General features: G+C 56.1%; 1 protein-coding gene across 1 annotated transcript in view; it reads left to right on the forward strand.

Moving 5' to 3' along the window:
- Positions 1 to 26672, forward strand: part of LOC119089677 (DNA topoisomerase 2-alpha) — a 58109-nt gene that overhangs the window by 15428 nt on the left and 16009 nt on the right. Inside the window, exons 5-8 of the mRNA XM_037212472.1 lie at positions 629 to 698; positions 1427 to 1597; positions 2176 to 2335; positions 19730 to 19833. Coding sequence (XP_037068367.1) covers positions 629 to 698; positions 1427 to 1597; positions 2176 to 2335; positions 19730 to 19833 — 505 coding nt within the window. The remainder of the gene's footprint in view (positions 1 to 628; positions 699 to 1426; positions 1598 to 2175; positions 2336 to 19729; positions 19834 to 26672) is intronic.

Raw genomic sequence — 26672 nt, forward strand, 5'->3', positions numbered from 1 at the left:
AACAAGCTAGTAGGGAAACATGGCAACAGTACTCGCATATGTTTGCTTTGCATTGAGACATTCAGGACGTTGATGAAAAGGAAACGGATATTGGAGAGGAGGTGAAGTTCGGTCCGATAGCGAGATGAATCAGTGGGCTGGTAAGGGGCGAATGGCCGTTACCGCTGGCCGCTAACTCCGTCACCATGCCCGGGGCACCAGGGGCGGCCATGCTATGGCGTTGCATGTCACGGCGCAGGCCTTTCAGTGCTATTCGGTCGACGAGCTCATGCTAAACTGTGCGACCGCTTTGGTATCGGTGTTTAAGTAGCACGCGATGTTTCACAAGGATTGTGATCGTAACGCCTGTCGAGGAAATGATCTGGCGGTGGATTTAGGTGAACGTGTTGTTTGTTAAATGGAGCACCCGTTTTAAGTATAGTTCTGCGACTTGTTTAGTCACTGTTTACCCCTGCCGATGCAAAATCTACCAGTCGCGTTTGTATCATCTTGGAGGCACTGCACCACATCTAAGGAGTGCCCATATTCTTCATCCCAGTTCCACGCGCTGAAAGCCCCTCCGCATAGGCCGGGGACAACAATGCACGAGTCATCTTGCTAACGTGCTTTGCTTGTCTCGTGTGCGCAGAAGTCCGACGAGACGGGGGCCGAAGACGGAGCAGCTAAAAAGCCCAGGAAGGAGCCCAAAGAGCCGAAAGGTAAGACGCCGGGGGCGGCGCGCGCTGGGCGAACTTCGTGCGTCCGGGACGGGCTTGAATGCGGCCCTGCCCCATCCAAAGGGCGGATATTGTGCTGCGCGATCGACACGGGCACGTGGGTCGCGGGCACGTTGAGCCCGGCGCAGAGTGCCGCCACTCCGTGGGCCGGAGACTTGCCTCACGTTCCGACTCAACTTTGCGACCTGGTTGTGATGTTTGTCGCGTGTGCGGGATTCGAGACCAGACAGCGCTGTCTTCTCCTATGGTGTCACGCCTGGCTATGTGTCAGCTGTTGATGGCGTTGGTCTGCGTCTTATCGACCAAGGAGCGCTGTCCTAGTCCGGGGAGTTCACCAGCAGGGTTTTGCTCACTTACTACGACATTGGTCTGGTTCCTGTGGGTAACGACTAAATCGGATCGCGCTAAGCCGCTTTGCGCGTAGTAATCAACTGCAGTGGTTCTCTTATCAAGAAACTTGAGTGAAAGTGTGTGTAATACAACGTCCGTGTATCCTTCAGGGGGGAAGTTAGGCGCGTCAGACGCAATCTCAAAGCCAGTGCAGGCACGTCTAATGCGGTAATTGCGAGTGAGTCTGATCTGAGCGCCCTGGGGTGGAAGGCGTCCACACGATCGACGCGCTGAGTCCTGAGCGCGGCTCCCTTCTGACACTGCGCCAATGTGAAACGGACGGCGCCACATGCGGGACTGAACCGCCGCGCCGCCCACAGCCAAAGACGGCCCGAAGCAGACCAAGCCGCGCCCGAAGACGTCGCCCAAGAAGAAGGGCAAGAACGCCTGGGAGACGGACTCGGATGAGCCGGACGACGCGGGCAGCGACGGCTCGGAGATGGCGGCGCCCGTGCAGGCGCGCGCCCGGGAGGGCGGCCGCCGCGCCGCAGGTAACGGCCGCCGCCGCGCTCGCTGCCCCACCCGCCCCTCCTCCCGCCGTGTGCTTTTGCGCGACACGCGCCTCGGACGGCCTGCGGACAGGAGCCTTGTCGAGGTGTCGGCGTGGTGACTCCCGCTGTTGACACGGGCCCGGCGCGGGAGCAACTCGCTCCCCAGTGGGAGGTCAGGGTGTGGGCGCCATATGACCAACGTAGTCGGTGCGCCCCAAAGCCCAAATTATCATCACTGGGAGGTCAGGGTTTGGGACGTTGTCACTGGGCTCGCCACTGACCGCGCGGTGGGCGGAAATCGACCGGCCCCGGTCGGCGCTCCGCCGTGGGACTGCCTGTCCCCGTGCCGTCCCATCAGCGGCAGTTGGCTCAGTTGCGATCGTGATCAATCATGTCACAAGTTGCGCGTCGAATTCAGCGATCAATCACTTTACAGCAGTAGTTGTTGACTGATCCAAGTCCAGCGCAAACGCAGCAGCGGAGAGGACCAAGCCGGCGCTTAGAGGAGAATGGCGGGACCGTGCTGTGTGTGGCTCACATCACCGGAGCGTAGTCTGACGCGGGCGTTGCTCTTCCAGCGGCCAAGGCGCGCTACCGCTTCGACAACAGTGACGAGAACGAGTCGGACTCGTCGGACGGCGAGGCCGAGCTGTTCGACAACGAGGCGATACGCGAGGCTGAGCACCTGCCGACGGTCGACTCGGACCTCGACACGTCCGCCGTCCGACCTGCCAAGCCGTGAGTGCGCCGCGCCGCCGGCAGCAGGCCGCGGCGGCTGCGGGACGTGGGCTGCACGCTGGGGCGTCGAGCGGGAACATTGTACCGTGGGGTCGCCGGCTGCGTGAACTGGATACAACCGCAGCCATGTTGCCATGCTGGCCGGACCGCGGCGAGGACGGCGGTGACGTCAGGCGTTGGGAGGCGGCAGCGGAGCCCCTAGGCCCAGCCGCACCCGCGGCGGCGGCGGCGGGGGAGTACCGCGCCCTACGCTGTTGCCAAGGCTCGTCCCATGCGCTCAAATTGGCTGCCGGCGAGAGCACGCCGCTGGCGGCGCCACCGCTCCGTGCGGCGCGATTATCACGCCATACGGGGTCGTAGCGACGCCAGTTTGGCGTCGGAGCGGCCGTGGCGCCGTTCGGGCCGGCGCCTCCTGCCGTACCGGCGCCGCCAGCCGCCGCGCTTGCTCGACAATGGAGCGGCACCGGCGGCCTGCTGACGGATGGCGTCCTCGCTCAGAGATGCGCCGATATGAGCGGCTCCGCGGAGGCGGGGGGGGGGGGGGGGGGCACGCGTGCGCCCGGCGCCCGTACCTTGCCGCGCGACCAGCCGCTCCACCGGCGACGGTGCTGGCTTCTGTTCGCGGGTCGGTGCTTAGCTGAAATATGATTATCAGCCTCCGAATTTGCAACTGAATTCTGGAAATACTTGGCTCGGCACGAGCCACGCTGGCCGGCTGTTATGGGTACAATTTCTAGCGCAGTCTTTTCATGTGGGGTCGTGAAAGCAGCCGAGACGGCGTCTCAAGCTGCGCAGATGTCTCTTAAGGAATGTGCGAGTGGCGTGTTCTTGTATTCATGTACCACAGAATGCGAGAATGGCTATTCCACATTCGTGTGATGTTTGAACAGAGATTGCAGTTCTCATCATCTTTCTCTGCATTTCACAGTCATGCCATTTTTGAGACTTAAAATCCTCTTGTTTTTGTAACTTGATGCACGTGAACTGGTGCAACCCATGACTCGCCGCCGTTGGGGAATGCACTGAGACAATGACATCGCAGAGACATCACGCCAACTTCCCACCTTTTTGACTGTTTTGCCGGGTCAACACGAATATGGCTGCTTAAGAACTCGTATTTTCGGTGATGCAGCACCGGGAGTTCCAACCATAGAACCATAGACCGTCAGATTGCGCTGCTGATTGCATGTCTCGGTCACGGACCGCTTTTCGACTTAACTAACACAGACATTTTGGCTGTTGCTGCATATGACGGCTATGAGATAGTAATTCGAATGAGTTACGATTAGCGCCGTAACCGAAGATGCAAGTGCAATTAAGACAGATGCCATCACGGAAAATATGCAAACACACCGCCCGGAAAAGGCCAGGAGCACGCGCACCTAACACTCGTACGTTTAATTCACGCGCATAAATCGACAACGCGCCACCTTGCGGCGCGTCACCTATTAAGGCACGGCGTCAGCTGCAGCGGCAACTGTGGCGAAGAAACTCTGGCAGCGTCTCTGACGTCATTAAAGTTCCATGACGTAATGAAGCGGCGACTATATTGTCAATATGATATGTTATATTGTAGCTGTTCGTGTATTTTGAAATGGAAAGACCGCTCTAGACAACACAGTTCCGCTATTTAGGTATTGATGGCTGACCAGTTGACGGCCATTTTATTTGGAAACCATGCTCAGGAACGTCAGCAATGAACGACTCGACCATTGCATTTTTCTTGGTCTTGCTCGCCGCATGAATGATAAAATGGCAGGGCTCGAATGACGTTATCATGACATGAATGTCAAGGTGACCTTGAAATGCTCTCCGAAATAGTTTCTCCCATCCTCGCGGGCGTGTAGCTCAGATGCTAAAATAGTTAGGTCTTAAGAAGGGCAGGGCTGTAAACTGCACTGACTGGTTTTCAAGATGATAAGTTCATTAAAAAAAAACATGAAAGTGTGGGGCATTCCCTTTAATATTTTCAAACGAGGAACAGTCCCTTCAACTTGGATGCCGCCCCTTGCCCTGTATTCGCACAGGACGTTGTCTGTCGATGCAGTTCATCTAAAAAATCCGCGAGGTGGTCGGACAGGACTCTGACGTCATCAACAACTCCATTACAGAGGCAGTTACAATTGATGACGCGACTGTAAGCAACCAAGCCGGTCCATAAATGTTGATCGAATTCGGTTTCAACGATCACTTTAGAGCCTTCTGTAATTTCCTGCCACTACCTCCGCTTCGTAAATCAAGCACTCCTGATGTAGGCTGACGTTGTCACTAAATTCTCAGGCCATCTGCTGCATGACACTTGAAAGGCCAAGTGCATCGCGATGACCTGGGGGTAAACACGTTTGCTCGACGCTCAAGATGCATCCTTGTTTGAAGTGGAAGCGCGGCCCTCGCCGACGACGTTGGCCAGAGTTTGAGCGGCTCGCGGGGTAGACCCCTGTATCATATATATATATATATATATATATATATATATATATATATATATATATACATATATGTGTGTGTGTGTATATGTATTGACGGGTTGCATTTATTGACGACGACGTCAACCGAAATTATTGTTAGAATACCTAGCTTTTGTTCTCCAGCGTGCTTACTCCAGGCCGTATCTGTCCGGTGAGTAAGATTTTCTCTGGCGCTCGTATGGTGGCTGCGCGTCCCGTCTGCGGCGCAATTCACGCTCACGGCTCAGCTGGCCACGTCAGTATGCGTCATTGTCGTGCCTCCGAACGTCTTGGCCTGAAGGCAAAGTTTGCAGAGGCAAAATGAGATGTAGGAATCGATTATGTTCGCAATATCATTCGGCAGTACGCACAATGACCGTCATCGGCATAATCAACATGGTGATCAGCAATCTGAAATGGATTTGCATATGTGATTGGGAGCTCGCTAAAAAAATCTTTGTCGGAAGTAAATCTCCGCTTAACAGTGGAAAACCGGTTCTAAACCAGCTATTAAAGCGCGAAACTTCTCCAAAACTCCGAGTTTGTGAGTGTCCGCGGCATTGGTAGCCTCGAGCGAAGACGCTGCCGCATCTCGCGGGATGCAGTCGGGATCAGCGAGGCAGTTCAGGCGGACTGGCTCAGCGAGGCAGCTCTGGCGGACTGGCTCAGCGAGGCAGCTCAGGCCGACTAGCTTAGCGAGGCGGCTCAGGCCCACCGACTCAGCGGGGCGGTGGGCTCCATGTCAGAACATGGAGGGCTCCACGTCAGCACGAGCGCTCCATGTCAGCACAAGTAGCAGTAAAGGATGGATAGACCGTTTCTACGCAAAAATGAATGAACTCTTAAAACGAGAAGGGACAGAATTGAAATGGGATGGAAATAGGAAGAAGCATTGCACGTAAGATCTTTAAGATCCGGTATCCGTAAGACGTAAGACGTAAGATCCGGTAAGAAGTAAGATCTTAAGTAACATCTTTGTAAGCACGGACGGTTTGGATCATGGTTATATCAGAGCAGGATCTACGCTTACAACGACCACTTTATAGGCAGTGTGTCATGGTCGGCGATAAGCCAGACTTGCTGTGCGGCCTGAAGGAGTTGAAAGTCAACCGGGCAAAAGGAAGGTACAGTTAAAAAACTTTCCGTCAGCCCACACATCGAACGCTCCGCGAGAACGCAGGGCGTTACGCATTCCAGCTGACAGTGGTGCTGACGACAGATCGGACGGGGCACTCGCCACGCTCCGGCGTCTGTTTTGATTGCCCTCCCAGTTTGTCGTCTCGACGCGGTCTTCCCGGCTCTCGTCGCCGCTAACAACGCTGCCGCCTGTTGCCCGCTGCCTCGGCGGAGACCCACTGGCCGTCCGGGGCATAGCTTCCGGTACCGGCGGGCTTCGGACGGTATCCCGCTGGTCTCGCTGGAGGGGGGGGGGGGGGGGGGGAGGAGAGGCAGGCTGGCACGCAATTGGTGACGGCATCAAGCTCTCCCTCCCAGCTCCCAGGAGGGGGGGGGGGGATGGGGTCTCCGCGGCACGACGCCGGGGTCAGGGACCAGTTCGGCCGTCATCAAGACAGGCCTGGAGCGCTTGACATTGAGGACGCCCGACGTGTGTGTCCGAGGCGCACGCCGCTGTGTGCCTGAAGCAAACACGGCTGAAGGTCGGGCGGGCTGGCGATGCTCGACCGGCGTCTGACCCTGCGGTGATCCGGTCCCGCTAGCCGGGCCGGATCCGGAGCAGCCTTTCATGTTGCTGCGGCACGCCCGTACTTCATCAGGTGCTCTCTAGAACACAGATTACCGCGTCTGAAATGCAGTGTCGGAAGGGAATGTAGTTGAGATGCGCATCAACAAGTGGGAGGGCTTCGTGTGACGTTGCAGGGTCCTGAGCTGAGGCAGTCGCGTTGTGAATGAACTGCCTTCACCTTTGCTGCTGTCACCATAATTTCTGTCACCGCATTGCTCATCAAGACATACACTGCGAAACTTCAGTTGTCTCATGCCCAACCAGGAATTTTATCTCAAGCCGAAACACTGCAATTTGCGGACGACGGGGTAGCCTGGCCTTTGAAAATGAAGTCTTGCCAGGATTATTGTGCTCAGGCTAGGCCGCCGTCGGGATGTTATGCCAGGTTTGCTCTGACGAGATGCTTTTTGCATTTGGGTTATCCTGCTGCTGGAATGTGCCTTTGCCAGTCTTGAGCACATGACATCTTTCGACACAGAAACATATTCGGTGGGTTAGTACTCACACATGGTGCTCCGTTGATAGCTATCAAGACGGAATAGTTACTCAGTCCAAGCAGCAATGGGGCACCACAACAATAACGTTAGGCGCGCTCAGTGAAATATCATGAACTTTGTCGGTAGGTAACCGCTCACTGCCAGTTTTCAATGCAAATCGCGCGACAGGGACTTCACCAGGTACGTCCGCCGATAGATGACCGAACTACTGACCCAATAAACAGCTTGGGAATGGGGTTGCCGTAAGAATACAGTAAGTGCGGACTCGAGACTGGTGCCATCGAGCTTAAAGTGATCGATGTCTCACTGACGATCATGTCGCAGGCTGCCCGTGCATTTCGCCTTATCCTGGAGCGTAGGAGAACAGGTCAAGGGCAACCCAAATAGTGTGTAGGGTGTGCGGTGGATACCCACATGCGTCCCCTGAGATATATATCAGGCAGCAGTTCGTCACAGTAGGTCGCGACCTCAGACATGACCGCAGAGCAAACACGGGAATGGTCGTCAAGGCATCGGGGCTGTAACGCCTTGCAGTTAGCGCTTTCTGGAGAGGATTGTCATAGACAGAATCATTCAATACGCAACGCTCAGCCGGATAAGGTCAGAGTGTGCGAAAACTATCAGACAAATTAAAACACAAGGGCCACAAGGTGTCCGGCACGACTTAACCGTTACATGAAGCGTTCACTAGACCCCACGTTGTGGAAAAGTGGATAATAGAAACATGAAAAAGGATGGCAAAATAGGGAAAGGCAAGGGCGGAGCTGTGAAAATTGGAATAAAGGCGACTTAAAAAAACAAGCGGCGTGTCCCGTTGACTCGGCATAGAAACTGAGACTGAAACGCATCCTATAGTCTCCTCAATGAAATTCTCCCAAAAAGTGCCCAAAAGAGCGCACTCAGACTCTGAATTTTACCTTTCATAACTTTTGGGCATGAGCTTTGTACTTTCGTGACGTTACGTCTGTTTGGGTCCTGAGCTTTTTGACTATAGCTCTTGGAACTCGCCCATTTCGGGCGTCACTGACAAGTGTAGTTCCGTTAGTGTGCACCCGCTATCGGTATGTTGTACGCTCCACGTCAGCCCGGTGCCATGGCTTTGTCAGGACCTGTTTTAATAGGTGTGCGTCAGGACCTCCTCCACATCTCCGAACATCCACCTGTCATGTCTCAAGAGTGTTTTTCCAATGAGGTTTGTGCTCTTCCTTAAGTTCCTTATGGTCCTGGACGAACGTCGCTGATGATCGAACTCTTCATAATATTTACCTTTTGTGTTGCCGGGCCTATTCACTGTGGACGTGGACGGCATACACTGACCCGCCTCAAATTCCTGTTTCTTTCCATCTGCCTGGTGGCATCAATGAATGTCGTTGGCCCATCATCGAAGAGAGACAATGTGTGTGTTTGAGTTTGAGTCCATTAAGCATGCCGGTGCTTTTTCTTCCTCCACAAGTTCCCTCACTGCATATTCGTGGGTCTGGCAATTGTCGGACAGTTCTCGCATCTGATCAGGATCGATGGCAGTCGAGTCAGCAGAACAAACATTCTGCCTCTCTTTTCAAGACAGCGTCCAACTTTCTTGGTTCCTGGAATCACTGCGTTTTCGAAAGCCTCTTGTTCCATGGCGAACAGTTTATCCCCGAACGCTCAACGTGCTCAACGTACTCAACGCAAACGATGCGCCCTAACGGCCAAATAACCACCCTAACCAACCAAGAACACTCAACGTAGATTGCCTCAGTAAGATGGGGGAGGGGGGGGGGGGGGGCTCACCTGGCAGGCAAACTGGCCTTAATGGACAATGCGGCTTTGCTGCGGCTCACAAACAGATTGAGCAAGATGGCATGTCTGATCCGTGCTTCCGGGCCGCTTGAGCTCCAGCTTAACGCGCCGCACCGTGTCATCATCTTGTTTAACAGACATCGCTGCGTTGCGAAAACCCGGAGCGCGCAGCGTTACCATGTTCGCGCCTCGTGAATGGTGACACGTGCGCGCGGTCCTTTGACGTGCGTTTGTCGTTTAGATGTTTCGATGTCCTGGGTGGTTCAAGGTCACGGTCAAAGTCACCTAAAAAGTGATCTGGTCACGTCCGTGCGCTTGGTGCCGGCAGGCCCCTCCGCTGCGCAGCCGTCCGGGTGTCGCCCGTGTCCAAATTCATATGCCACATAGTCACCCTGGTTGCAGTCCCCAAGGGTCTTTTCCTTTGTCTGGACGTCGCTAAATCGGCCCCGCACTATTGATCAGTTCAAATATAATCAAAGGCACCGGGTTTGTCAGGAAATGAGGTTGGAGGTCAAACCAGGCCAGTGTAGGCATCTAATTCACCTTGCATACCACATTGCTCCATGGTTCAGAATGACGGGATATGTATAAGCTTTGCAGTGAAGAGTAAAATGGGTGACTTCATTCAACATTCACACATCCTTCTATCTCCATAGCATTGCGTTATACGGCTCTAAATCTGGGGAATTCGTGTTAAGTTACATCGTCATTCTGGCATCAGTTCCTCGTCGGATTTGAGGGGTGCATTGTGCTCAAATGGAGACATGCAGTAACCGTGGCATTTATTTAAATTTGACTGCAGATTTGTCGTTGATTGCCTCAAGTTTATGGTCAGGTCTAACGGCTCGGTTGGGGGGGGGGGGGGGGGGGCGTTGGCGGAAGCACGTGTGACTGAATGGTGGACTGATGGGTCTTACGCTGTTAGTGGTGGTGGAGGCAGGGCGCGGTGGCGGCGGCGGCCTCGCTCTCAGCGGTCGGCATCCGTCGACGGGTCACGTGCCAGGGATGAACCAACGCCGCCCCGCGGCCATCTGAGGTCGGGTCACAGGGCTGGATGGGTGACTTGTTCGCCGTGTTCGGTGTCGGAGTGATGGGCGGGCGTGGCGCCGATCCGCTGGCCCCGTGCGGCCGCTAACTGATGGAGTCGCGCTGTGAACGGCGGCAGGACTGGCAGGCGGCGCCCACGTCCGTGCGCGGACCGGCGCGCGCCACGCTCCGACGCCAGACCGGTGGACGGTAACGGCGGGGTGAGACCGCCGCGCCAACCTCCCTGGCTCGTGCACGTCGCATGCGTTCCGCTGAAGCAGCCATCTGTTAGCGAAAATCTGCTCAGCCGACTGCCGCTGTCTCCATATTTTCGCGTTATCGGGCTTTGGCACGCCAGCACTTTGAGCCACCGGCCGTCGCGGCCCGGGCCGTATTCCCCGGTGTTGGGCCCATATAAGGGGGGGGGGGGGGGGCTCCCACCACCTTCGCGCTACCGGCCGTCTCGGCCTGGGCCGTATTCCCCGGTGCTGACCGGCCCATACGGCGGGCCTGCCGCCACCGTCGGCTCTCGCTGTCGCGGCGCCGGGGATCGGCAGCTTATTGGGATGGTTAGCGGCCTATTGAGCGGGTGGCCCGCCGGCTGGCAGGGCCCGGGCGGGCGCTGATTACCCCCGACCCGATGGATGGAGGGCTGACAGGGGCCGATCGCTGGCGCCGATCGCAAACGGCAGCCGGCCGGGCGGCCGGCCGGGCCGCCAGCCGGGCTTTATCACACGCTGCAGCGGCTGCAGTGTAAATACCCAGATCTGTGCTCTTTACATAATTGCTCCCGGATGCTGCGGCCGCTCATTAGTTTAGGCTGCTATTAGTTTCCAATGAGGTTGATTTGGATGCGACATGCCAATTTCAGCTTGGTTTCGATCAGGGTGGGGATTATTGTGAGGGTGCCGTGTCGAGCTGGAGTCCGCCGCCTGACGTTCAGCAATCGTTGGGTGTTTTGGTGGAGCGTGACGGCGCTATGGGGGGGGGGGGGGAGGAGGGGGGGGGGGGGCTATGCGCCATCTCTGGGGCGAGGGAACTTGTTGCTGGTGCCGGCCGGGCACCCGTAGATCGGAAACTGCGGTGGTCACGTGCCAGCGCGCGTGACAAGATGTTGATGCTTTAGATCCTGGCACGGCATTTTCCTCGAAGCATGCGAAGGGCAATTCCGCTGAGTCTGATGGCGTTCAGTGTTTCCAAGGCGTGCGACACTTGTCAGCAGGAAAGCTTTGAGGGGCCGTCCTCAAAGAACGCGGAACACAAGCTATGGCCGGCCTCTAGTAGAGCTTGACCGAGCAGCAAAACATAGGCAGTCAGAGTTCGACATGGCGCCATGGAAGGTTTTCGAGCTCCGGGGCCCTGGCGAGCGAGCAGTATCCCTCTCCGTCCGACGCACTTGACCTTTGGCTGCGCTCTTTGGCAACGGCGTGGATCAGGTGCGTGTGACAGCTGTGAGTGATTGGGGTCGGCGCCGCCGTGGCCGCCGCACCGTTGGTCGCGCACGACGGCGTGCCGTGCACCTGGCCGCCGGCGGGGCACGACCGTCGCGGTGGTAAGAGGCCGCCAGGGCACGCCCGCCGCCCCGGGGCTGCCGATCGGCTGCCGCCGGCAGTTGACGTCCGAGCGCAGGGCATCAGGGCTCTGGGCTACCGGGCCGGGCTGCTGGCTGCTGGCTGCTGGCTGCTGGGCTGCTGGGCTGCTGGGCTGCTGGGCCGGGCTGCTTGGTGCCGGACTGCCGGACTGCCGGCTGCTGGCTGCCAGACTGCCGGGTGCTGGCTGCCGGCCTGCCGGCTGCTGGCTGCCGGCTGATAGCTGCCGGCCTGCTGACTGCCGGCTGCCGGGCTGCCGACTGCCGGGCTGCTGACTGCCGGGCTGCTGACTGCCGGCTGCTGGCTGCTGACTGCCGGCTGCCGGCTGCCGAGCAGTCGGTCATGCCTCAGGCGCTTCTGTGGGTGATCGCATGGGGTTTCTAATTGGCATGTTGTTCAAGGGAGTTCCCCGCACGAAGCATCGCAATAAGGCAGCGTGCTCCGACATGATGTGGCCGTTCCACGTCTCTTTTACTACCTACAACCAATTACCAAACGTCCAAGCGTCTTCATCACAGTGACACGCACTTTCCTAAACCAACGTCGCAATAATGATCAACAAGGAAGCCGCGCTCCACGAGCCGGTCTGGAAAGTGATGAAATGTGTTTTCATCAGGCAAAGGAAAATAAAGCCCTTGTAAAGGAGATAGACACCGTCTCGACGTCAGCCATGCAGGAAATTAAGTCAAGTACGGCCAAAATTGGTCACGAGAACACTGCTCTTGGCCTTATTCCTTGCTGGTAGTTGAAGAAAATGCGAGAAAAATAACGATGCATTCATATTTCGACCAGTCATTTGTCAACGCAGCACAAAAACAAAAAGATGAACAAGCGATACATGCAAACCTTCCCGCGTCACCTACTTCATTATTCAGCGTTCCTGATACGGAATGTGAGGTATCGAAGTTAAAGGAAGGTGAGGTATCGAAGTTAAAAAAGCAAATGGAAACCACTGGCAGGTCTCAGTTCATTGCCCGCTCAGTTACTGTACTCACATTTGATGTTTATGGCTGACCTACCAACAGATCGTTATTTTCTCACCTTCTCTTCAAGTACCAACGAAGGATAAGGCCAACTGAAGTCCTCTTACTGATGCCTACACATTATGCACACACATATATAGCATATGCGTTTTGTTCTTCGCAGCTACGCTGAACAACTTGAATTATTCCGTATTCAAAGTGCCCTATGACTGCCTCCTAGTGCTCCGTAAAATAGTGTCATCACCATTGCTGCTAACACTTCAGCAATCATGCTGGTTGGAGCATTTCCTGGTTAATCGATCCGTTTGCCGCCAGATTTTATTTAGCGTGAAAGCCACGAGTCCCCCCAGAGCTTTTTACTTTTTGTTCGTGTGACCGTGTTTTGTTAGTTCGTGCTGGGGAGAACAATGTAATGAGCGGTGCCCCCCCCCCCCCCCCCCTCCCTTGAATGCACATCTGTCTTGAGGATTGCAGAATCAAGACCGCAAAAGAGCGAGACGATATTTGCTGTGGCGCACTGCACGTGTCACGGTCCAGAGTGCCACGTAATGTTAAGATATTTGCCGTGGTACAAATTCATGGTCAGTCCTGAATGTTCAGTTTTGATGCTTGTAACTAACGGAATGATCGATGCAAGACATTGGTTGTACAGGTGAGGGAATCGCTGTGATCGATGCAAGACGTTAGTTATATAGGCAAGGGAATCGCTAGGACTGACGTCCTCGCCTGGTATATTTGTATCTGTACAATGCTTCGACCAGTTTGTTGTCCGGTCGTTGTCACGTGCAGTTGCATCTGAGGTCCAGACTGTGTTCAGCTGCCGACCGTCTTTGCAACGTTCGCCAGCTATGTCTGCATGATATAGGTGGGGCGTGGCAGTAACATGAAGTTATCTCGTTACATAACGTTGGCGTCACGGCAACACCACCACTCCATTTAGTCGCCACGTACCTTTCTTAGCTTTGGAACTGTTGCCACCATGTCCGCTGTATAAACTGCGGTTGCTGGGCCTGTTCCAAGCAGAGGGGTCCTAGCTAACGAGCAGTTACGTCATCACTCTGTAAAAGCAGCCCGGAGCCAAATTTCATTGTAGGACATTTATCCCGAGCTAGGTCGTTGGAACTCGGTTCAATCTGCAAATTGCATGTCAGGGATATAACTACATGAGGAGATACTAAGGACCGCGATAGGTTCAGTGGAATATCACGGTTGCTTTGTCCCAGGCGGCTTTATTTTACCACGTGCAACGCAGCTAAATAAATATTTCCTCACTGAAATGTGACTGACGCGAAGTTCAGCATCGGTCTGGTCCTCACGGCAGGTATCCATGACAACCATGACGCGAAGTCCGGCATCGTTCTGGCCTTCACGGCAGGTATCCATGGCAACCAGGGTCAGTGGATATTTACTGTTCGGCTTTAGTGTTGAACAGAAGCTGGCTTTCCTGGCTGATCTCAAAGGGCTGTACTAAGTAAGCTGAAAAATGGCCTGGCCCTAGGCACGCGTGATGCAGCGCGGTTTCGACGCTTGCTGTAGGTCGGTTTTCATATTGCTCACGGCAGTTATTGCCAAATGCGCCAACGAATCGTACCGCTACGCGGCGCATCACTCCAAGTATGGGCTTACGAGGCAAAGCGTGCACGCCTTCAGGAGCAGGAGAGGGCGAAGGCAGCCAGTCGGCTGTCGGGTGCGGGCCCCGGGCCTGCTCCCTCGGGGGAGGTAGTCCCACCTCCCCGGAAGCGTGTGGAGGCTCCCTCAGGCCCCTCCGACTCGCGGAGAGACCCGTCTATGGGTCCTCCGCCACCACCGCCACCTAGGACCACGGCGTCGCCGGCGCCGGCCCAGTTTAGGACGGGGCGCCCGGAAAAGCATGGGCCGATTTCGCCAACGGATGGCGGTAGTCCCCGGATCCGACCAGGATCCGCCCGATCTCTTTGGGTTCTGAAGGCAGGACCAAGAACTATGGGCCAGGCACTAGCGCTGCTGAGTTCTTCTAAACCTTACAGTGCTTTTAAAGCCCCTTCATTCCGTCATAATTAAAAGGGGAACTGTAGAGGTGTAATGTCAAGCACCCAGGGCTTGCACGCAGTTTTAAGCGCGCACTATCCGGTAGCCGTGTGTCTCCAGGAGACCAAGTTGGCGCCTGATGCGGCCCTCAGCCTGAAAGGGTACACTACCTTCCACACTGACATACCAACAGACACCGTTGCTTACGGTGGCATTCTGTTGGCTGTACACCAAAGTGTACCTACACGGCGTCTGGTGTTAAGAACATACTTGCAACCTGTCGCGGCAACTTTGAATTTCAACCGCCGCACCATAATTGTCTGCTCTCTCTCCTTGCCACCTGGGGTTTCATTTTATGGAGGACTACGAGAGTTAGTCTCTCAACTTCCTCCCCCTCTGCTCGTTCTAGGCGATTTTATGCGCATCATACTGTGGGGCTGTGCTTCCACGAACACTCGCGGTAGGCTATGTGAGACTTTCGTGTGTGACGAAGGTTTGTGTGTTTTAAATGAAGGAGCAAGAACGCATTTTACATTGCCATTAGGACAGTTGTCAGTGCTAGACCTGAGCATTTGTAGTCCGCAGTTGGTACCACACCTCACCTGGGATGCTTCAGAGGACCCCCTCGGAAGTGACCATTTTCCGGTCTGGGTTCGGTACCGCGGTGGTACTGTTCTTGGTACTCGACCTCAGCGTTGGAATTTCAAGAAGGTGGACTGGAGTGGATTTGAGACCCGCCTCGATGAAATCCTTTCGAACAATTTCGACTCTGCGGCTCTGACGACGGAGGAATTTTCGTCTCTCGTTTTGGATGCGGCGAAAGAATGCATTCCGCCCACCTCCGGATGCCCTCGTCGCACCCCTGTACCTTGGTGGAGCGAGTGTCGCGACGCTATTCGTGCACGTCGGAGAGCTTTTAGGGCTTTTGACTGGCACAGCAGTACATTAAACCTCATGGCTGTCAGGCAAGCACGCGCGGCTACGCGCCACACTATACGAGGGGCGAAACGTGCATCATGGCGCAGCTACGTCAACTCTGAATCGCCTCACGCCGACGTCACATGTATGGGGCCGCATTAAAAGAATTGCTGGACTGCATCCACCAATCTCCCTTCCCGTACTGCGAGTGGGAAGTCAAGACATCACTCACCCAAGTGATGTCGCGGAAGCCATTTGGGAAGCCATGTCAGACCGTTGCCGAAATGGCACCTGCGATCCACGGCACCGGGCGCGATGTGAAACTTCGCAAGATAATTTTTATACAGTGGACATCCTGTTAAACGTACAACGTACGACAAGCGTTTCACTATGATGGAACTTCAAGCGGGCATTCGCTCGCTGCGTAGTGTAGCGGAGGGGCCCGACCTCATCCACAATGATATGGTACGGCATTTTCCTCCCCGTGTACTACGAGCACTGCTGGCACTTTTCAACCGCATATGGGAGTCAGGTAGCTTCCCGCCAACCTGGCGAGAGGCCATAGTAGTGCCTATTTTAAAGCCCAGGAAAAGTGGGACGATTTCCCTTAACTAGTGCCCGATCGCCCTCACATCTTCGCTTTGTAAGCTCATGGAAATAATGGTGAATGTGCGGCTCTCGTGGACTTTAGAACGTCAAACTTTTTCACGACGAATGCTCAGTGCGGATTCCGTAAGAACAGGAGCACGATTGACTACATCTTAACTCTTGATACCGCAGTGCGAGCCGGGTTCATTAGCAAACGTCATACCGGCGCCATCTTTTTTGGCATAGAAAAAGCTTATGATACCACATGGAGACATGGCATTCTGATGAAGTTACTCGACTGTAGCGTCCGCGGTCACATGGGAAAGTTTTTACAAATTTTTTGACTGACATGTTCCTTCGGGTGCGTATTGGTTCTCATCACTCCGACAGGTATCGGAATGGTATGCCTCAGGGCAGCCTATTAAGTGTCATTCTGTCCGCCGTGATGATTAATGACATAGGAGACACGCTTCCACATGGGATCAGCCGTTCTCTGTTCGTAGACGACTTCGTCATTTGGTGTAGGTCATCGACCACTCGCACGATGGAGCGACAGCTGCAGCTGGTGTCACGTCTGGAGAAGTGGAGTGTGCTGAATGGGTTCCGGTTTTCCACATCGAAGACAACTGCAGTCCATTTCTGTCGTCGTCGCCGTCACTGTCCTGAAATGGAAATCAGGCTGTATGGGCATCACGTCGCCAATGACAGTACTGTGAAATTTATCGGTATACGATTTGACCGACACCTAACATACCGCGAGCACATAAGAAATCTCCGCGACAAATGTTTAAAATCTCTTAACATCCTAAGGTGCGTAGGACGTACATCGTACGGTGCTGATAGGACACTCGTACTCCTATGTCGTTCCCTGATTCGTTCAAAACCTGACTACGGCTGTTTTATCTATGACGGTTCTTCAGGCCTGATCAACGTACTTTGAACACGGCGCATCACACCGCACTACGTATCGTCACAGGGGCTTCTCGAACATCGCCCATAGATAGTCTTCTGGTGGAGGCTCACGAGCCCCCACTAGCATTGCGAAGGCAGATGATGGGGCTGGGCTACACGTGCAAGCTGGCGCAGTTCCCAGATTATCCCACCTACGAAGCAGTGTTTTCGCGACGGTTCGAAGACGGATGCAGGTGTAGGGTGCGCTTTTGTGTGCGGATCCACAGCCCGGTCATTCACACTGCCTTTACACGCGTCGGTCTACACTTCTGAGCTTATAGCCATCAGCAAAGCTCTCTGTTTTATTGAGGTGGACGATAGCAATCTGCATTTGATTCTTTCAGACTCCTTGAGCAGTCTCCTGGCTGTTGGCGGCTTCTCGTCGAATCCACTGGTCCAGGACATTCAATTGTGTCTTAGCTCACTGGATCGAGCAGGAAAAACGGTCGTACTGTGCTGGATCCCAAGTCACGTGGGGATCTGCGGAAATGATCCTGCTGACGCGGCAGCAAAACGCGCTACGACTGGGACACGCATTCCTTAAACACAACTACCAGCTCAAGACATGTACACCGCAGTGTCGTCGTTTATGCAGAAGTGGTGGCAGTTCCACTAGAACTCGGCGAGCGCTAATAAGCTGCAGTCCGTGAAGCCCCATATTGGACTATGGCAGTCGTGTTTTCGGGACAATCGGAGGGAAGAATTTTCTCTTTGCCGGTTGCGCATAGGCCACACATATGCTACGCATCGTCACCTGGTATTGGCTGGCAACAGACCATGCTGCAGTCGATGCTCTGACCCGCTGATCGTACATCACGTACTGGTCGCTTGCCGTCACCGAACTGCATTGAGAGCGCAGTTTTTCGGACACTACGTCCAGAGTCGCACGCTATGTGACTAGGAGATTCTTCGCACGCTGTCGAGTTTGGTAAAGTGCTCCAGCTTCTTCGTGCTAAAGGTTTCCCGTTGATCTTTTCATCGTCATTCTAGGCCTAATCATCAAGGCTTTATAGGGTGACCTGATTGATGCACTTGCCTGATTGGCGGCTCTGTGTAAATTGATAGTTATGGGCGCTGCATGACCTACAGCAGTCGATGCACCCTTAAACCCCAAGTTATGATCATCATCGGCGGCGACGGAGACGGCGTCCGGGCGTCACGGGTCGTCGGCGGCGGTGTCCGGGCGTCGCAGGCCCGTCGGCGGCGGCAACGGCAGCGGTGTCCGGGCGTCGCGGGCCGTCGGCGGCGGTGCCCGGGGCGTCGCGGGCCCGTCGGCGTCGGCGACGGCGGCGATGTCCGGGCGTCAGCCCCGACAGATGCGGGCGGCCCAGCGGCGGCAGGCCGCATTGGATGCCGACGCCGGCCGACCGGCTGGGACGGAGCGGCGACGTCGGCACTGCGGGGGCGCTGTCCGCCGGCCGGCGACGCTCCGGCCGTTGTCTGCCAGCCAGCGACGCTCCGGTCGTCGTTTGCCAGCCAGCGACGCTCCGGCCGTTTTCTGCCGGTCAGCGGCACTCTGGACGTTGTCTGCCAGCCGACGCTCCGGTTAGGTTGGGCTGCGGGTGTGCGGTCTGCAGATGCTGCAGCTGCCGGTATGAGCGTGATGCAGAGCCCGATGTGCGTGTCAGCGTGGCGTGCTGTGGAAGGCTATAGGAAAGACAAATGTCGGGGCAGGGCGACTCTGGGGACTGGGTGGATACTGTTGGGAGCGGGAATGGGCCCTGTTATGGAGCTCTGAGACGGGCATGTATGGCGACCGGTAAATAACATCAAATGACTTACTTTATTCGGACGATTTCGACATGCATAGAGGGTGACGCGCCTTGTGTAGTGATAGGAAGCTCCGCATCATCGTCACGCTACAAAATGTGGGTGCAGTCTAGCGCTGTGTAATCCCGTGGGCAGGTTTTATCCAACTTCCTCTCCGTCGTAAGCTCGGAACGCACTTTACGCAACCCGCTTTGCGCCGACTCTTCCGCGCATTGCGGCTTGGAGGTCGAGCCGCCGTCGTCAGCTCCTGACACCTGTCCTGTGAGTAAGAATCGCACTCGGTTCCGCTTAGGTGGAAGGAAGGTGGCGCGTCGGTCCGCTCTGCGGCGCGGCGGAGCGGTCCGGAAGGGCGCCGCCGGGGCACGGAACTGCTGGCCGCCGGTGGCCGGTCTCCACAGACCTGACGACGAAGTGGACGGACTGACATATCCTGTGGACGAGCTCATACAGACTGGACGGGCTGACACAGACCGTGGACGGACTGACGCATACTGTGGACGGACTGGCAGACTGGACGGACTGGCACAGACTGGACGGTCTGGACACATACTGTGCAAGGGCCGTCACGGACCGTGGCCGGACTGGCACAGACTGTTGAAGTGACTCACCTGTCACGAGGGCTGCCCCTCAGCGGGAGAGGAGAGCACCAGGAGGGGGCTATAATTCCCGGACGGTGGCCCGACCCCCTCGCCGTGCCGTGATCGGCACGGCGAGGGCGGCGCTCTGCTCCACGCGGTCGGCGCCGCCGACGTCGGCGAGCGCTGACGGGGCTGGCCGTCCGGCCCTCGAGCGCCCGCGGGAAGGACGGGGCCAGCGCCGGTGGACTGTCGCTGGACGCCAGCTGTCGCGGGCCCAACCGCTCCCGGTCTGGAGCTGAGCGCTGTCCAGTCTGCGGCGTGACCCAGTGTGACGTCACGGTACCGGTGTCGGCCGTGACGCGGCCAGCTCGGCGCGTGACAGGTGTGCTGTTGAACCTGTCGCAGTGGGGAGGCGCGGCGTCTGTCTCGTTTGTGGCCTGCCAGCTGCCTCGGTCGCCCTGTGATTCCGCGCTGCGTGGCCGCTGTGTAATGGCCGTCCCCCGTCTGTTTGCAGAGCCAGTAAGCCCAAACCGAAGCCGGCGGCGACCATCAGCGATACGGACTCGGAGTTCGAGGCGTCGCCGAAAAAGGCCGCGCCGGCGGCACGTCACGATAATGGTGAGACATCACGGCGTACCCGCGCTGCCCGGCGCACAAGCGCAATGGCGGAGAGCCGGGAAAAGACGAGTGACTGCGGCCATTTAAATCATTACTCAGACCGTGCCATTGTCATATACGGGCAGTGGGACAATGGCAAGCGACCGATGGCACCGTTCAGGGCGTCAGGCATTTATCGCGATTATCGGTCATGCACAAGAGATGCTGGTGGGACCTGCGCGCACCCGTGCGGTCCCTCATGTGTCAAGCTGTCATTTTCAGCTGAGCGTGAGTGGGTACAATTTGAACCGTTTTACGGTTCTGTGAAGCAGGCAAAGTTTGAGACCGAGTTTAATTCTCTGCCGTCTTTCGGCCAGGAATAGCAGTTAAAGCTCTCTGCAGCTGGCACTTATTTGAGATAAGCCCCGTACCGCTTGCAAGTTACGGGACTGATGTCCACTTCGATGGCGCTCATTTCCATACATGATCTTCAGTGTCACCCGCATGGCTCCCGGAGACGGCTTTACGGCCCCGCTGTCGGCTGCGGTGGGCCTGTTCGCCCCTGATGGGGTTGGCCTGCCGGCCGAGGAGGGCGGTGTCGGCTCAGGCCAGCCGTGTCGCCGGTGACCCGTTGACCCGCACGGGTCCCGGCCAGGCGAGGCGAGGCGAGCGTCGGCACCGGGGCAGCGCCCTGCCGAGCGCGGCGGGCGACGGGCGCTGCGTTGCGCTGCGCTGCGCTGCGCTGCGCTGCGCTGCTCTGGCTGCTGGGCTGGGCTGGGCTGGGCTGGGCTGGGCTGGGCTGGGCTGGGCTGGGCTGGGCTGGGCTGGGCTGGGCTGGGCTGGCTTGGGCTGGGCTTGGGGGGGGGGGGGGGGGGGAGCGGGGCCCAGCCAGCCCGCGCCCGCTGTGATCCCGCCGCAGCGCCGGCCGGAGGCGCTGCTCTCGGGCACGCTCGGTCGGCCGGCACTCCTGAGAGCGGCGAGCCACGCGCGCACGCGTCCTCGGCTCGCCACTGCGCGCCGACGGCGCTCAGCTGACGCTCGTTGGCGGCGCGGCGGCCGGCCTTCGGGATTCCGTATCTTCCGCCCGCGGCGTCCGATGCGCGGCGATGCTGGCTTCCCTCCGCCGCCGACGTAGCCTGCATCAGCCAGGTTTCCTTTATGCGCTGCATGCGCCGGACCGTAGGACCCTCAGCCTGTTGCAGGGGTTCGGAATTCACGATGAGCCTGCGAGTGACTGGTCCGGTGCAGACATCACTGGACTGGGCGGCACGTCGCACGACCTGGCGACCGCAGGCGCCTGCGAATCCCCAGTCTAGCCGGGTGGCCGGCGCCGCTTCTGCCCCACTGGTGGCCTGGCTGCCGCCCGAGCGGAGGCGGCTTCGGAGGCCGCACACGGCGGCGCCCCGTTGCCCAAAGTGGGTCGAGATCCGACGCAGCGGAATCCGCGCTGTCGTACTCAGCACTTTTCCTGATGTGTGGCCGCCGAGATTGTATGTGCTTTATGGCGCAGACCCAGTTTTGCGGTGACTTGTGGCCGGCCGTGGCGGGCCGGCGCCGGCCGGCGGCGCGCCGCCCCGTCACCCCGGCCGGTGTCGCGGCGCCGCGCTCCCGTGTTTGGGCCACACAGTCGGCGGGTGATCAGTGTCAGCGCCGATTCGGGAATGGATGGACCCGGAATGGATGGGCGGCGCGACCGAGTCGCGGCGGTCGCCTTTCAGCGCGGCGGTCGCGTTCACCCCTTTCCCCCTCATGCTGAGGTCGCGGGCGGATATACTGGTTTTGCGCGTTGCTAATGGATTTCTTCCAGTCCTGGCTTTTCCAATGAAAGGAGGAAGTAGTTTTTTTTGCGGTGACGACTTCTCCCGAACCGCATTACACAGAAAGCCAGGGTCGTAACGTGCCGCTGTTTTTTTTTTCTCGCCGCGGCGAAGCGGCCAGCCATCGTCGCTGGCAAAAACGACCACGCAGCCGGGTGCGCCGTTTGCTGCCATCGTGTAGTCCTGCTATCCAGTCGCTCCGTCCCGACTTGTATCGCGAATGCCATCTGTACGTTTCTCCTGGCAATTGCATCGGACGAAATTAATCGGTTTGGCGCTAGTTTGCGCGCGGCTCTGTTCATCGCATCACTCCTGGATTGGCCGGGTGAATGTCACGTGTCTGGACGTCCCCTCGTGCCGCGTGTCGAGTGGCGTGAGCCGGCTCGCCTCAGCTTTTTGTCTGGGTTCCAGCCAGAAATGAATTCCCCCGGCTCGAGATGTGGCAAGGGACGGCGGGAAAAACAAGCCGACGGTTCACTAATTCGCCAGCCACTGTTGTGGCCAGTCGGACGCCGCTGGTTCAATTCGTGTGGCTGCGAGCCGCGATTGCTGCAATGCGGGTGGTGCTAGCTGCTGGGCTTGCAGGAGGGCGGCAGCGCCGGCCTGCCGGATGACGGCGGGGTGGTCGCAGCGGGCGGTACGCGAAACGCACCCCGTCGCTGGCGTGTATCTGGGTCCGGTGATGTAAGCGGGGCGGGGGACGCAGTAAACCTGCCCGATCGCCGTCACATGGTCGGGTCCGGTGATGTGAACCATGGTCAGGCCCGGTGATGCGAACCATGGTCGTGTCCGGTGATGCGAACCATGGTCGGGTCCGGTGATGTGAACCATGGTCAGGTCCGGTGATGTGAACCATGGTCGGGTCTGGTGATGTGAACCATGGTCGGGTCCGGTGATGTGAACTATGGTCGGGTCTGGTGATGTGAACCATGGTCGGGTCCGGTGATGTGAACTATGGTCGGGTCTGGTGATGTGAACCATGGTCAGGTCCGGTGATGTGAACCATGGTCGGGTCTGGTGATGTGAACCATGGTCGGGTCCGGTGATGTGAACTATGGTCGGGTCTGGTGATGTGAACCATGGTCAGGTCCGGTGATGTGAACCATGGTCGGGTCCGGTGATGCGAACCGTGGTCGGGTCCGGTGGATGTGAACCATGGTCGGGTCTGGTGATGTGAACCATGGTCAGGCCCGGTGACGCGAACCGTGGTCGGGTCCGGTGATGTGAACCATGGTTGGGTCGTGTGATGTGAACCATGGTCAGGCCCGGTGATGCGAACCGTGGTCGGGTCCGGTGATGTGGAACCGTGGTCGGGTCCGGTGATGTGAGCCGTACCGGCTGACACGGCCGGGCACGGTTCGGTGCGGAGTCCGGCGCTCAGCCCAGCCAGCCGGGCCGGCTGGCTGCGGCCGCCGCTATTCAACGGCGCTCCACGCCGCATTGAATTAGCGCCACCGGCAGGCTGCCTCTTTCGGACGCCATTTGCCGGCAGGTTTGTAGCGACCTCTTGTGGCGCTGGCGGAATGTTGATGGCCGGCCACTGTGTTTGGCTCCGTGGCGGCCGGGGCGACCCTGCGCATCGCGCAGCTGTGGAGAGAGAGGGCCCGCACTGGCGTGGACGCCGGCGCTGCTTCAACGGCTCAAGCCGCACGGCCCGCCTTCATCAGCATCGAGCACATGCATGGACCTGCGCGTGTAAGCGCGCCTGTGGGCTAGCACCGCGGGATCTTGTCTATCCCATTGCGGCAAAACGAGCCTTTCTTCCGATGGTCGTAATCATACAAAACATTGCTTTTTTCGCGGCGTTCCTGCTAACGAACGTCGTAAACGCGCGGGTGCTGATTCGTTGCTCGTTTATTTATTTTATTCGTTTATTCGTGTGCGCTACGTGCTGCTGTCCAAACGAACGCGCGTTTGCAACAGGTCAACCGGATGCCGCTTCCCCCAGTGGTACAAATTATGATGTGCCTACGGTAATGTTTCAAAAAGTAAAAGGCTGCGTTTGTCCACAACTGTCATGTTTGAGATGTCAGCGCCAAGCCGATGGCTATGAACCGTAGCAACGAAACGTTTTCGACTAAGACTTTTACTGAATCTGGTGAACTCTGCCACTGACAGCATTCCTGTCGCCATCATGCCGATATTTTGTTGAATTCCTATGTTTTAGAACTTTGCTCCCGAAGCTGGGTATTTGATTTCACCATTCAGCATGTGACTGATCCCTAACGTTGGAAGGTACGGCGGGCACTGGGAACCTCGTCATTCAGCAGGCGTGTCCGTCTTTGTTTCGGTCTGCTCACAGCTATCAAGAACGACCTCACCGCTGAAAACTTCAGGATTGTTTTGTAGTTGTTTGCTAATTACAAAACACGAGCGCGGCATTATTTTGTAATTTACTCTGATGCCGTTCGTTGAAAGGGCGATTAACTAGCCGTGTTAGCGGTACAGCAGCAACGCCTTTAAGTCAGCGTGACCCGGTCAGACATCTGTGCCACCGAACTTTCCGCGTACCTACATAGTTCAAATGAAAATGTAGGTCTAGCGAAAATGCTTCGCGGGGGTATAGTTTCATCGCTGCCGCGACACTCGTGCCAAGTTCTTCAGACCAGGAGGGTACCTTGTGCGGCGTTGCACGAGCGAAACGGTAATATATGTGACATTTATCTGTCGTCAGTTTATGTACATGATGCCAAAAATTAAGCCAGCAAAGCCAGAGATGTCAGGCAACCGACTCCGACAACCCTTTACGAATGCATTGTAGGGGCGCCGTTCACTAAAATTTAACAGACAAGTCTATTGACGCAGCATTCGGGCTCAGATCCACAAGGCGTTTGCTTGCAGGATGGCAGGCTGTCAGCCCCGCTAGTCGCGGTGGAAATTGGAACGCACCAGTTAGTTCGCAGTTGTGTTTGCAGCTGTCACCTAGGGTGCTGTAAGTTACACATATTTTGGGTACGTGTTGGTCAGCAAGGCACGGCGTCTGGTATTCCCCATTGTTTTCGAAAAAGGCGACACTGGGGTTCACGTCTTCATCTGCTGTGGCTGCTGACATCTGATTTAGACCTTAACAACTCACCGAAACAGATGGGTCGGTCCGAAGCTGTCGCACGCACCTGCGTGACTGACTGCGCACATCGACTGCACGCATGTTGTTTATGCGGTTTTCTGCTGTCTCCTCCGTGCAAATATTTCATACGCCTATGTATGTCTCGTATGATGAAAATGTATGAAATTGGTCTAAAGATAATCAAATTCGGTGTACTAAAAATATATCAAATATGTCCAGATATGTCTCGTGTGACTGTGACGCCGGCCTGTGGGGATTTGAGCCCAGCTTCTAGCCGTGCTGTTCAGTTCGTCTTTTGCAAGTTGGAAATTTTTACTCGTCCGATGTCAAACGATCAGGGTAGTTGAAATCATAGTGATATTGCAGTGTTTCTCGAAAAGCTCGCATGATCGGACGGCTCGCATGAAAATATTAGACAATTCATGCACTAGAACTTCATGGAACTAGGCCTAATATTGTAGAAAGCCACATTAATCTGCAGTCAGTGTTGACAAAAATTTTAGCTTCTAGGAAGCGCGGTAGTCGGCTTGGGGCGAACCGCTGAGTGGGAAGTTTTATCGTGATTGAAGTAAGACCCACTCGTCTGTGCCTCGCTTTGGATACCGAAATATCTGATAAATATGATGTTATCTGCCTACTCAATTCCACGACTGTAGGTACCGTGCTTACTTACAGATTGATCTTTTTAACCCGGAGGAATAATTAATCATGATTCAATCGTGATCAATTCATTCATGATTGACACAAATGCGATGTAATTTCACACCAGGTATCCGATGTCACAGACCGCTTGAGTGATGTATCAGGTCTTGAGGCAGGGAGAGGGGCTTGGGCTTAACTCGTCCGATGACGGATTCGATGGTTGCATAACATGCGCGTACACAGGTGCGCAGAGAACGTACTCTGTTCGTCGTTGCCGGCGATCGAGCTAAAAAATCCGGCGCTCTTCGCGTCGACGAATGGCCAAATTCACAAACTATTGAGACGACCGATATTGAGGTGCGTGATGCGAATGGAAACCAAGTGCGTTGAAAGCTGACGGCGAGTGCGATGAAAGCTGCGATGAAAGCTTAATCCGAAGGAATAGTTCATCTGTCATGGTGGTGGTGGATACAAATCCGGTGTAATGAATTGACGTCCGATGTAATGAATGAAATGGCACCCACAAATGACATAGGTAACACTGTCCCAGTTTGCGTGTCGTTATCACAGGTCATTTTTAGGCCGTACAATTTTCTGTAAAGCTAATTTGATCCAGAAACAGGTAGATGAGTGCTGTAAAAGTCCAATGGTAGCAGTATTTTTCTGCAAATGGCTTCATCCGCTCGAAACAACGTCTCAAAATTCGCGATGATGCCACCGCGTGCTTTCTGCAGAATCAGCCGATACGGTGCTTTCCATCTATAAGACGCTCTCACGATGTTCTCGCAGCATCTTGCCGTGTATTTGTTTGTTTTTTTTCTCTCGTATCACTAGATATGTCGTTATGCTTATTAGACTGCTGGGCGCGTATGATCCGTATTTTGCTCTTGAATTTATAAAGTGAGTGCTCATTTTTGAACGTATCACTTCCCCTGGGATGCAGATGCTGTTATATGCTTGTGATAGGCGGATGCTGGGTAAAATTGTGTGCGATTGTCCCCGCGTATAACCGGTGCGCTTGTTACCATCGTATCATTTACATGCTATTTTACGTTTTGGAGAGAATCGTGAATTACTTTCTAATCTCAAGACTCAAGTCCGCCGGTCGGAGTATCCAGACTCCCGACAATAGGCGGCTGTCCTCGTTCCCGAAATAAGCCTGACTGTCTGGATAACCCACCAAAGTCTGACTGTCTGGCCTGCCGAAGTGTTCAGGTGTCGTGACGGGCTAGTTCGTACTTCACGGACTCCCGACGCGAGTCGGACCGTCCAGACTCCCGACATGATTGTGAGTGACTCTGCTGACTCCCGCGAGACCAGCGTGTGACGACCCG

This window comes from Pollicipes pollicipes, unplaced genomic scaffold (assembly GCF_011947565.3).
Source record: "Pollicipes pollicipes isolate AB1234 unplaced genomic scaffold, Ppol_2.1 Scaffold_3087;HRSCAF=3621_pilon_pilon_pilon, whole genome shotgun sequence".
Classification (NCBI taxonomy): Eukaryota; Metazoa; Arthropoda; class Thecostraca; order Pollicipedomorpha; family Pollicipedidae; genus Pollicipes; species Pollicipes pollicipes.